This window comes from Neofelis nebulosa, chromosome 14 (genome assembly GCF_028018385.1).
Source record: "Neofelis nebulosa isolate mNeoNeb1 chromosome 14, mNeoNeb1.pri, whole genome shotgun sequence".
NCBI lineage: Eukaryota > Metazoa > Chordata > Mammalia > Carnivora > Felidae > Neofelis > Neofelis nebulosa.
Genome location: NC_080795.1, coordinates 944140 through 957300, shown reverse-complemented (window position 1 = coordinate 957300; position 13161 = coordinate 944140). Strand labels below are relative to the sequence as shown.

Below are 13161 nucleotides of genomic sequence, written 5' to 3'. Positions count from 1 at the left end.
ATCCCGGCCGAGGTTGCGCACGCGCAGTGCCGGGTTTGGGCATCATGGCTGACTCCGGGTTAGGTGTGCGGAGCTCCCTACTGCAGCTGCAGAAGTCCTTGTCTGCCGGGGACCGCTGCAGCGCCGCGATGGCCAGTTACCAGCTGATCCGGGGCCTGGGGCAGGAGTGCGTGCTGAGCTCCGGGCCCTCAGTGCTGGGTGGGTACTGTCCCGGCCGAGCCGAGGGGGGCGCAGACGCGCGTGCGCGTTTGGGGTTGCTGGAGCCCGACAGCTTAGCGTTTCTCCCGCCGTGGGTGCATCTAGCGGTATTTTGAAGTCCAGCCTTTTGATTCTGGATTGTCGGAATTTCTGTGGAAATTTTTGTGGAAAAAAAGTGACTTGTCATGCGGCTTTTTTGTTGTTGTTAGGAAATATGTTTTAAAAGTAAAGTTGGTGAAAATGCCTTAAGTTTAGCAATCCTTACTATGCAAAGTGGGCAGAGAGAACCAAAGGAAAGTGTTTTCCTTCACCTTAAACGCGCCTAAACCCTCCAGTACCTTTCTCATACCCTCAGGTTTGAAACCTCAGAAGGAAGGTTCCTACTTTTGAGAAGCACTGCAGAAATGTAACCGAAAAGTCACATCTTTGTGAGCAATCTCAGAGAACTTTTTGTTCCTTTGTAGTAAGTGCTTCTTTTCAGCACTTTAAAAATATATCATTGCTTGAAAACTTGCGATGCTATCTAATACCTATCTATTGCCAAGGGTGTATTATCAGCGGGAAAGTAAATTTTAAAAACTAACCTGTAAATGTTTTCTAGTCTCAGCTTTTCTAAGTTAGAATTCCTTTTTCCTTCCTTTAGTTAACTTGTTGATAAAGCCGTTCCAAGTTTATTCTGAATATTTAGTATGTGTTCTTTCACGTGAGACTATAGGGGAGTGTATTAGTTTTCTCTTGTTGCGGTAACAGATACTACAAGCTTAGTGGTTTAGGTTTGTTAATCTTACAATTCTGTAGTTGGAAGCCTAACATGGGTTCACCAAATTAAAACCCAGGCATCAGGCAGGGTCATGTGGATTTCATTTCCTTTTTCATTCAGGTTGGCACAATTCTGTTCTTGCAATTGCAGGGCTAAGGTCCCTTTTTCCTTCCTGATGTTCCCTGCTTGTAGAAACCACCCACATTTCTTGGATCATGGCTTCCATCTTCAAAGCCAGCAACCATGGGTCCAGGAACCCCTGTGCTTGAAATCTCTCTTCTCTCCTGCCCCCCTCTTTCCAACACTCTTCTTTCTCTCTCCTCCACTGTTAAGAGCCCATGTGATAATATTGGGCCCACGGATAATCCAGGATAATTTCCCCTCTTTAAAGTCAGCGATGAGCAACTTTAATTCCATTTGCAACCTTAATTTCCTTTGGCCATGTAAAGTTAGCATATTCACAGGTGTGACATTGGGATTAGGGCTCAAGTATCTTTGGAGCCATTATTCTGCCTGCGTCATCTCAATGGAATATCATCTAGAATTTCCTGTTTTCTTTGTTTAAATACAGCATCCTTAAGTTAGTGTTTAATTGTTTATAAGGCTGAATTGAGAAATATGCACCCCATTTAGGGTGGGTTTATGGAGTGCTTTTTGGCAACTCTCTTACCTTACTTGTTTTTTTTTTTTGTCCAGCATTACAGACTTCCTTAGTTTTTTCCAAAGATTTCGGTTTGCTTGTATTTGTTCGGAAATCACTTAGCATTGATGAAGTAAGTTGAAGATTTTTATTTTCCTTTTCGTGTGTATTCCTAAATGTTGAAGTGACTCTTCTTCTTACCCATATTTACTATATTTTTTACAGTTTCGTGATTGTAGAGAAGAAGTCCTAAAATTTTTATGTGTTTTCTTAGAAAAAATTGGCCAGAAGATCACACCTTATTCTCTTGATATTAAGGTAAGGAGAAAAAGCATGTCAATATTGATTGTAATTTATGGTGTAAGTTAAACTTGCATTTGTATTTTATTCTTGCCTTTCTCATCGAGGAGTTTACTTAGTGTGCATGATTGTGTTAGAAATGAAGCGGGTTATTCTTTTTAGATTTAATAAGCTAAGACCCTAATCAAAAACAACTTTGATTTGTGGCATATAAGGTAAATAATGTCTTTTATAAAAAGTCATACATAATAAATTTGGTTTTTTGAATTGTGGGTAGATTTCAAAACACTTTAAAAAACAATTTTAAAGAATTTTCCCTCTGGGTAAGATTCATATTTCATGTAGTTTGTGTGTTCCCTTTGGCCATAGTCTGAAAAGTTTGCCTTTTGCCTCCAATTTTCTTCCAACCTGCCTTCTTCAGGTTTCCTAGTGATTTACTATGGAGCTAGTAATCATAAATTAAGTTGTTAATTTTCTTTCTCAGAATTGTTTGCACTTTCAACAAGTGCCAAGGTAAGTTGTTTTTAGTTGGTCCTGAATTGCCTTTAGTTCTTGGATATTCTAAGATTTGAAGTATTCAATCTGGGGGTAATGTATAAGAAGTTATTTTATTAATTATAGTTGAGTCTAATATATAAAGTAATAATCATCAGTCTTTTTTTTTTTTTAATAGGTTTTAATTTTATTCTCTTTTGATTTCTAGTCTTGCTGGTTTAGAATCCTAACACAGTTGACCCATGAACCTGGGGGCTTCCGGGCATTGACCCCTCCCCCATCCTCCTGCATGCAGTTGAAAATCCATGTGTTTGACTTTTGACTCCCCCAAAACTTAACTACTGCTAGCTAACGTACTGTTGACTGGAAGCTTTACTGATAAACATAAATAGTTGATTAACACAGATTTTGTATGTTATATTCTTATAATTGAGTAATAAAGAGAAAAAAATATTACTGAAAAAATTATAAGAGAAAATACATTTACAGTACTATATCAAAGAAAATCTGGGTATAAATGGACCTACACACTACACAGTTCAAGCCTGTGTTGTTTATTTTTTTTTTTAATTTTTTTTTTTTTTTTACGTTTATTTATTTTTGACACAGAGAGAGACAGAGCATGAATGGGGGAGGGTCAGAGAGAGAGGGAGACACAGAATCTGAAACAGGCTGCAGGCTCTGAGCACAGAGCCCGATGTGGGGCTCGAACTCACGGACTGCGAGATCATGACCTGAGCTGAAGTCGGATGCCCAACCAACTGAGGTGCCCCAAGCCTGTGTTGTTTAAGAGTTACTGTGTTTTAAAAAAATTACCTCAGTATAGGAATAACCAACATTTGTAGTGTGCTTCATAGTTTACAAAGTTCTTTAATGTACAGTTTGTCTTACTTAATTTGGCCAAAACTCTATGAGGTAGGTATTTTTAATCACTCTAGCTTACAAATGAGACTTAGAAGTTGAGAAACTCACCCAAAACTTGGAGCCAGGTGGCCTCTGTCCAGAGTGCCTGCTGGTTTTGTGAGACTGAGCGGTCATCCTATGGAGTCCCAACCATTCTTCTCTGGATTGCTTTAGTTACCTTTTTAAATTTTTCATGCTTGCTTGCTTGACATACAAGTACAATGGGAGGTGTGCAAGAAAGTGTAACTTTTTTTTTGTTTTTGATCTTGCTGAGGTGTTCATTTACTTTGTGTTTTTGTGATTGTTGACATCATTACGATTACATACTGCATAAATACCTTCAGTAGTTAAAAAAAGTTTTTTTTAATGTTCTATTTATTTTTGAGACAGAGAGAGACAGAGCATGAGCAGGGGAGGGGCAGAGAGAGAGGGAGACACAGAATCTGAAGCAGGCTCCAGGCTCTGAGCCATCAGCCCAGAACCCGACACGGGGCTCGAACTCACAGACTGTGAGATCATGACCTGAGCTGAAGTTGGACGCTTAACCGACTGAGCCACCCAGGCGCCCTCTTCAGTAATTTTTAGTCTATATGTTTATATACTCTAATATATTTTAAATAATTGCTAAATTATAGTATGTCATGTTGGTATTGCTCCTCTCAGAAGTGTAGTTTTAGCTCTTGTGAGGTTTTCTAAGAAATAGAATCTTATTGATGACTTTGGTATGTCTCTTTAAAACCTAGAATACTTGTACCAGTGTTTACACAAAAGATAAAGCTGCTAAATGTAGAATCCCAGCCCTGGATCTTCTCATTAAGGTAATTTTATTATTTCTAGGTATGTGTGTTTTGTATTATACATATAACTTAAAAAGCAGAAAATTGGAGTTTTAAATTGTGTTTGGGTGAGAGATGTTGGAGGCTAGGCTTTGGTCACATTGATGTATGGACAAGATTTTCCAACTATCACCTGGTAATTCCTTGGCCTTTTGCTCTCAGACTCTTCTGGAAAGTAGAGGAAGGACTGGGTTGTGAGGGGAATTAAGAGGACAAGTAAGCAAGGAATTTATTGCTCCTCTGTTAACTCTCATCACCCTGCCTCTTAAAACTTAATGTTACAAAAGTTGCTGGAATTTGCATCATTTGTCGTTCTGAATTCTTTCCTAAACCTTATCTTGAAAATGGGTTCATACGTTGTATTTAAGTGCTTCTTGGGGCTTACTCTCACCTGTTTCTCTCTCAGATGCATCTCTTGTTTTGCATCTCTGTTTTCGAATTTGGGTCTTATTAGTCCTTCCCTTAAGTGCCTCAGAGAGAATGGTTCTAACCATAGTATTGGTTTCTCGGGAAGGTAAAATAAAGTCTACACCCTCTTCCCCTTTGTAATCCTTGTGTTCTACCACCCACCTCTTCTTTTTTTTTTAAAGTTTTCTTTATTTTTGAGACAGAGAGAGACAGAGCATGAACGGGGGAGGGGCAGAGAGAGAGGGAGACACAGAATCTGAAGCAGGCTCCAGGCTCTGAGCCATCAGCCCAGAGCCTGACGCGGGCTCGAACTCACGGACCGCGAGATCGTGACCTGAGCTGAAGTCGGACGCTTAACCGACTGAGCCACCCAGGCACCCCCACCCACCTCTTCTTAAATAATCAGGCTACATAGGTGTCCTGAGAGGCCAAGGAAGTCCCCTAGAGGCGCGTGACTTTGGAGCTTTGTTGTGTAGAAACAGTGCAGTACAGGAAGCTTTGTCATTATTTTCCTGTTTAGACAATGCTGGTTTGTATCATTTTAGTTACTTCGGACTTTAAGAAGTTCGAGACTCATGGATGAATTTGGAATTGGAGAGTTATTTAGCAAATTCTATGGAGAACTTGCATCGAAAACAAAAATACAGGATACAGGTGAGGTGCATTTAAATGTTATTTTTAAGTATTTTGACAAATTGATGTTAAAAAAATCAATGTAAAAACTAGGATTTCTCAACAAAAGCACTTATATATTTCACAGGTGAATCCTTTTTGTTGAAAACAAACCCAAATGAAAGCAAACAGAAACATGTGAAGACTTCTGCCTATAAAAAAGTTTAATCTTTACAAAATGATTTCTTCTTTAAGTAGATTCCACACCCGATATGGGGCTTCAACTCATGACCCTGAGGTTAAGAGTCACACCTCAGTCAGACCCTGAGGTTAAGAGTCATGTATTGACTGAGCCAGCTAGGCACTCCATGAAATAATTTCTTTAAAATAGAAAACTCACAACACGTGTCAAATGTGACTTATAATAGTAGCTTGGCATAAAATTTATCAGGGAAGGTTCTAGTACATAAAACTTTTTTTTATGTCTTATTATAAAATTACTTTTGAACTAAACGTCTTCTCCTTTTGTTATTCATACATTTTTGTTTAATTTATGTAAATGTAATTTTAAGTCTTCATTTATCTAAAATTTATTTTTTAGTTTTAGAAAAAGTATATGAGCTCCTAGGAGTATTAGGGGAAGTTCATCCTAGTGAGATGATAAATAATTCGGAAAACCTGTTCCGGGCTTTTCTGGGTGAACTTAAGACCCAGGTATGACAAACTTTATGCTATTCTGATTCCATAGATTTGATTGTGTTTTTCTCTTTTAATGGTATCTTTTTTTAAAACTCTGCTTCTAGATGACATCAGCACTAAGAGAGCCCAAACTGCCTGTTCTGGCAGGGTGTCTGAAGGGATTGTCTTCACTCATGTGTAACTTTACCAAATCCATGGAGGAAGGTATTGATTGACTTCACTTGATTTTCTTCCTTAGTTCAAAAACTATAATTCTAAAATGGATTGCGTGTTTCGTTTTTGGAACCTTTAAACCAACTGTGGATTCACATGCAGTTTGGAGAAATAATACAGAGAAGTTCCATTTGTTCCTTACCCACTTTCTACTTTTATAACTAGTGATGACCTCTTTTATAACTAGTACAAATAAACACAACCAGGATATTGACATTGATAAATCTCCCAACCTTATTCACATTTCACTAGTTTTAGGTGCACACCTTTGCATGTGTGTATTTCATTCTAGGCAGTTTTATCATGTATACATTTGTGTATGCACCACCACAGGCAAGGTACTGAACAGGCTCACCATAAGGAGCCTTTCTGCTACCTTTTCATAGCCATAGCTACCTCTCTTCCCCACCTCCACCGCAAAACCACTACTTTTTGACTATTGTGATTAATGCTGCCGGAAAATGGGTATGTCAGTATCTGTTGGAGTCCCTGCTTTCATTTTTTTTGGAATTTCTGGATCATATTGTAATTCTATGTTTAATTTTTTTGTCATACGATTTTCCACAGCAGCTGCAACTGCTTTGTATTCCCACCAGCAATGCATAAGGGTTCCAGTTACTCCTTATCTTTGCCAGTACTTGATATTTTCTGTTTTTGATAATAGCCTTCAAAATGTGAAGCGGTAGCATTGTGGTTTTCATTTGCATTTCCCTTATGACTGGTAATGTTGAATGGCTTTTCATGTGCTTCTTGGCTATTTATATATTTTCTTTGAAGAGATGTGCGTTTAAGTTTTCTGCCCGTTTTTTAGTTGGGTCATTTGACTTTTTGTTGTTGAATTGTTGAAGTTCTTTATGTATATGTATCAATTCCTTACCAAATACATGATTTGCAAGTATTTTCTCCCATTTTATGGGTTGCCCTGTGTCCTTTGATGTGTAAAAGTTTTTTATTTTGATGAAGTCCAGTTTATCTGTTTTTAATTTTCTTGCTTTTGCTTTTATCATGTCCATGAAATTGCCATATTCACTGTTGAATTGTTTTTGTGCCTTCATAAAAAGTCCTTGGGCACATATGTGGAGTCTGTTCCATTGGTCTATGTATGTATCCTTCTGCCAAAACCACGCTGTCGTTCATTCATTCATTCATTCAGAGCCTGGCATAGGGGTGAGGGGCAGCAAGACAGGAGAGAGAGAAAATCCCAAGCAGGCTCTGTGCTGTCAGTGCAGAGCTTGACGTGGGGCTGCATCTCACAAACCATAAGATCAAGACCTGGGCCGAAAATTTGGACTCTCACCCAACTGAGCCACCGAGGTGCCCCCACGCTGTCTTTTTGACTGTAACTCTATAGTAAGCCTTAATGTAAAGTCTTTCCGTTTTAGTCTTCTTTTTCAAAATCATTTTAGTATTTTAAGTGCTGTGCTTTTCCATGTAAATTCTGGAATAAGTGTGTGGATTGGATTTGCTTGGATTTTGATGGTCATTACATTCAATCTGTATATTAATCTGGAGAGAATTGACATCTTTGCTATGTTGAATTTTCCAATCCATGAACATAATTTCTCTCTCCATTTATTTAGGTCTTTGATTTCTTCCATCAGCATTTTGTAATTCTTGGGATGCAGATACTTCCTTATCAATTTTAAAGTCTGTTTAATATATTTTTCTTTATAGCTATCGATAATGTTTCCTTGTAGTATCAACATGAAAGGTTTGGAGGGTAATCTATCTTGGATAGCATTATATGCACTACGAAATTCATTTCTTTTTAAAAAGCAAATGAAACTTTTAACGCTAAGAACAATTACCAAATTCTTCTATCTCCTGTGAGTTGCTTTTATTAGGTTGGAACATGAAATTCTGGTTGTCTCCAATATTTTTATATTTCAGTATCTAATGAGTTTTGATCTACAAAAACAGCAATTTCATGTTTTAATGTAATATTTTTACTCACTCCTTTCTTGCTTCTTACCAGGGATGTTGTAGTAGCTCTATGATATTTCTCTTCCTTTATTTTCTCGCTTTTCTGTCCCATATTCTGTTGCCAGCTTCCCATTCATCAGGTTCTTGCTCACAAGTCACCCATTTGAAGCCCTTATGATGCCCCTGAGATGAGTCACTTCCTCTGGCTTCTATATTCTCTATAGAATATTCCTCTATGTTTTTCTATATTCTCCTATTATAGCACTTCCTGTGAGGTATTTTTTAATTTTTTTTTAACGTTTATTCATCTTTGAGAGATGGAGAGAGACAGGCATGAGTGGGGCCGGGGAAGAGAGAGAGGGGGACACAGAATCTGAAGCAGGTGCTAGGCTCTGAGCTGTCAGCACAGAGCCTGATGCGGGGCTCGAACCCACGGACTGCAAGATCATGCCCTAAGCCACCCAGGTGCCCCTTATGAGGTATTTTCAACTTATCAGGTTATATGTTTGTTTTTGCCACTTGATACTGGCAGGTAATGTTGCTGAATTGTCTTTGTACTTGATTGGTATATTGACTGATATTCAGTGAACACATGCAGGTTAAGAAAAATAACAGTGCTTATTGCTCATTTACCACATGCTAGAATAGTTGCAAGGAAAATTCCGGTAATAAGTCTCTAAGATAGACAGTCATATTCTGTTTTCTAAATTAGGAAGCTAGAACTAAGACAGGTTACTCGCCCAGAGTAACACAACTGATGCAATAACAGAGTAATGGCTCCCAAAGATGTCCTCATTCTGAACCCCTGAAGCCTCTAGAAAGGAGGCTGACACCCTGATTTTACCTCAGTGAGACCCGTTTCAGATTTCTCATCTACAGAACTGTACAGTAACCAATTTGTATTTTTAAAGCCACTCTGTGATAGTTTGTTGCAGCAGCAATAGAGTATATAACCAATAAGTGGCAACACTGTGATTTAAGCCTTGGTCTGAGGCTGTAATTTATAGTTTTTCTGTCATGCCATGATCATGTGACTTCAGGCACTAAATGCTAATACTAATGTTTTCATTCATACAGTATGTGTTTCCTGGGTGCCTTCTATCTAAAGAGTAATGAATTAGATGTGTTGGATGTAGTGATCAGAATTACCAGGTTCCTTCCATCATTAGCTCAGTCAAGTAGAGGAAACAGACCTTAAACAGCTGAAAAGCTATTACAGATTTCAGGGTTTAATCATGCAAACAGGTTGGGTACAATGAATAGGAATATCAGAGTGTGGAAAGGGTGAAAGATGTACCCAGCTTGCTGGTTCTTTCTGAGGAGACAACCAGAAGCTAAGGTCTAAGGCCAAGCTAAACTGTGGCAAGCAGCCAGCTGGGAAAGAGCTCGAAAGAGCATTCCAGGCAGAGGGACCAGCAGGTAACCAGGCCTCCAGTCTGGCCAGCGCACAGTGGTCAGAGGGGTTCAAGAGAGTTGGCGTGTCTGTAGCTCAGTGGCACACAAAGAGTGCCTGGGGGAAAGATGGCACAGGACGTAAGGTCAGTGGATGAGGCCTCCTGAGCTGGAATTTCATTCCAGATGGAATGGGAAGCCATGTTTTCTCTCTAGTGAATAGGTATGAGCTAGTTGGTGTTTTAGAAAGGTCTACTTGACTGCTGCCATTGTATGTGAGATTTGTTTTAGTGTAGGATTAACAGACTTTGCTCTTGAGTGTAGCTGTGAGCAACTGAAGTCGCTGCAGTGGTGACTAAACTGGGCGGGATGGGAGAGGATGGGTTTCAGGCAAAAATCTGGCTTGTTTGGGACATGTGTGACATGTTATGGCACATCTCAGATGTTAAGTGTGCAGTTGTAAATGTAAGACTGAATCTTGTAGGAGAAATTAGACACCGATATATAAATTTGGAAGTCTTCAGCTTAGAGGTAATATGTGAGGCTGTGAGTGTGGGCCAGATCACCTAGGGAGTGGGTGCAGGTCACAGATGTAAGGTGCCTTGCCCTGGGAGGAGTCTGAATGCTAAGAGCTGCAGAATGGACCCAGCTCAACAAGGGCAGCTTCAGTTGAGTGTCAGGACAGGCCAGACAGAGCAGTGTGAGGGTTAATAGGGTAAAGACAAGGTTGGAATGGAAGGGAGGAAGTGGAGGCTATCTGCAGAAAACCCTTTAGTGAAATCTTAACAGAGACCAAAGAAATGTGGTACAGCTGATGGGAGACATGGTGGTAAGAGAGGGTTTTTAGAAATAGATGCCAGAGTTTAGACACTTCCATTCTAGCAGAAAAGGGAGAAACAACACGTGTTCATCAGCACATGAATGGATAAACAAATGTGGCATATGCACACAACAGAATATCAGTCAGCCTTTAAAAAAAGGAAATTGGGGCTCCTGGGTGGCTCAGTTGGCTGAGTGTCCGACTTTGGCTCAGGTCATGATCTCACGGTTTGTGGGTTTGAGCCCCGCGTCGGGCTCTGTGCTGACAGCTCAGAGCCTGGAGCCTGCTTCGGATTCTGTGTCTCCCTCTCTTTCTGCCCCTCCCCCACTCGCACTCTGTCTTTCAAAAATAATTAAATGTATAAAAAAATTAAAAAAAAAAAAGGAAATACTATCCCATACTACAGCATGTGAACTTGACATTACATTAGGTGAGGTAAGCCAGTCACAAAGGTATAAATACCGTATGAGGTAGCAGGGACAGGGACGTTCATAAAGTAGAATTGAGGTTACCAGGGGCTGGGGGGCAGGGGAGTCAGCCTCTAACAGGTACATCCTTTCTGTAGGGGATGATGAAAACATTTTGGGTGTAGATAATGGTGGTGAGTACACAACAATGTGAATGTATTTAATGCCCCTGAATGGTACACTTACACATAGTTAACATGGTAAGTACTGTTACATATATTTGACTACAACAAAAACATAAATGCAAGAGCATGCTTGTAGAGGGAGTGGTCTGCTAGAAAGCAGAGATGGAGGGGCACTTGCGTGGCTCAGTCAGTTGAGTGTCCGACTCTTGATACCTGCTCAGGTCATATCTCAACGGTTTGTGAGTTCAAGCCCCGAGTCGGAAACTGCGCTAACGGCGTGGAGCTTGCTTGGGATTCTGTGTCTCCCTCTCTCTCTGCCCTTCTTCTGTACTCGGTTGCTCCTTCTCAAAATAAATAAATAAACTTAAAAAAAAAAAAAGCAGAGGTGGACACAGGAGAGTGGACTGTGGGAGGCAGAGCCTGGAGGTGGTGTCCATTCCCACTCCTTAGAGCTTAGGCCCTTCCATCCCTGGGCCTCACTGTGTTCACCTGAGTCTATGCATTCTACACCAACTGTGCGCTGACAAGTGCCTGGGATCTTGAATCTGCACACCTCTGTTTACACGGTTACTTTCTATTAGAATGACCTTTTTTCCCATGAGTTTCCATTCTTTTAGGCCCAGCTCAAGTGCTGCCTTGTCTGTAAACCCTGTCTTGAATCCTCACACCCAGAAGAAATCTCTCCATGTACTGAATTCCAAAGGAACTTTTTAAATATCACTTTTCTGGCATTATCCTACAGATATAATGTTTCTGTCCTCTTAAACCCTCTCTGACCCCTTCTCCGTCTATTTTCTGTCACAGTTGGGCTCTGTTTTCAAATGTATCAGTCCTGTCCATCAAAGCAAACACTTTTTGAGCGTCTCTGGTTTGCAAGTCACTGTTACAAAGGCAGAGAACTTAGTGATGAGAAAAGCATGGTATCTGGACAGCTGCGGTGAATACTGGTGGGAGACAGTTAAATAATTGTGACGTCCATCAGGTCAGGATAAGAGCTTTGGGTTATACTTGGGCACCTGTTTTGTTGTCTCTTTTAGGTGATAAGTTTGCTAAGGTCAAAGATCATATTTATTCATATTTGTAATGTATACAACGTGCTGAATGAATGCCTGGGAGTACTGGGACGATGATCATGTGTGTGGCCTTATGTAATCCTCCATACAACTCTCAGAGAAGCTATACAGTGTCCCTTTTTATAGATAAGAAAACTGAGGCTCTGAGAGATTACCTAACAGAGCTTGTAAGTGATGAGTTGGAATTGAAACCCGTGTCGTGAGTCCACATTTTCTTCATACTTCACTGCAGTAATAACTGTTGCAGCCGTAGCTTACAGCTCACCAGCTGCAATGAATGATAGCAGACACGATTCCTTAATTCAGGCTGTCTGAAACAAAACTGTTGGTTGTAAAGTGTTTGCAGGTTTGTCAGATGATGCTGTTGGGATTTGTAACAGGCTTCTTTCTGTTTTTACCCAGATCCCCAGACTTCAAGGGAGATTTTTGATTTTACATTAAAGGCAATCCGTCCTCAGGTAGGATTAATATTACTCCAATTCTTCCATAACTGAGACTTGTGATTGTTAAACATTGATGGTAATTTTTTTTTTAATAGATTGATCTGAAGAGATATGCTGTACCGTTAGGTAAGATTGTGTAATTAATAACGTGGAATATTAGAGATTATTAAGTTAACGTCTTGAGTAAACTTTTGCTTAAACTGTGCGTGAAAGTAAGTATGTGATGTTTCACATGCAGTTACTTACAGGGAGGCTTTTGGTGCTTTGTTTTTAGCACACAAACTCCAGTTAGATGGTCACACTTAGATTACATGATTAAAAAAAAATTGCTTTAGAACACCTTTCAGAGGATCCAGATTGTTTGGTTCTGACTTTATCTAAATAAACCCTGATCCTACTTCTGAACTTTATTTGGGGGCGGGCGGGGGGGGGGGGGGTCATTGGCCTGTTGATTCAAATGGACGTTGGCAGCATTAGAACTCTGATTAGGATCTGTAGGTTATTATAAAGATAGTGGATCTTCATGAACAGTTTTAGTTTTGACATATACCTGAAGCTTTCTTAGTTTTTTTGTTCTGCCTTTGTTGTTCTTTTTTTAAATATAATGGTTTTTGCAATTGCAGCTGGCTTATGCTTGTTTACCCTGCATGCATCTCAGTTTAGCACCTGTCTCCTGGACAACTACATTTCTGTATTTGAAGTATTGTCAAAATGGTGTAGCCATACGAATGGTGAAATAAAAAAAGCTGCACATTCAGCTCTGGAATCTTTTCTGAAACAGGTATTAATTCAACTTTTGTTTAAAAATATTTTCTTCCATGCAAAAAATTAAATTCCAATCTTGTGCATGCACA

At 39.7% G+C, this 13161-nt stretch overlaps 1 protein-coding gene across 2 annotated transcripts in view; it reads left to right on the top strand.

Moving 5' to 3' along the window:
• Nucleotides 1–18: 18 nt before the first annotated feature.
• Nucleotides 19–13161, top strand: part of PRKDC (protein kinase, DNA-activated, catalytic subunit) — a 219433-nt gene continuing 206290 nt past the window's right edge. The window contains exons 1-10 of one of the 2 annotated variants that reach the window (XM_058698565.1): nt 19–198; nt 1655–1731; nt 1824–1916; nt 4040–4114; nt 5086–5194; nt 5754–5866; nt 5956–6055; nt 12267–12322; nt 12403–12433; nt 12931–13088. In XM_058698565.1, the coding sequence (XP_058554548.1) occupies nt 45–198; nt 1655–1731; nt 1824–1916; nt 4040–4114; nt 5086–5194; nt 5754–5866; nt 5956–6055; nt 12267–12322; nt 12403–12433; nt 12931–13088 (966 nt within the window). In that variant the 5' untranslated portion in view covers nt 19–44. Of the gene's footprint in view, nt 199–1654; nt 1732–1823; nt 1917–4039; nt 4115–5085; nt 5195–5753; nt 5867–5955; nt 6056–12266; nt 12323–12402; nt 12434–12930; nt 13089–13161 lie in introns of those variants that run through there. The other variant, XM_058698566.1, reaches the window with a different exon arrangement.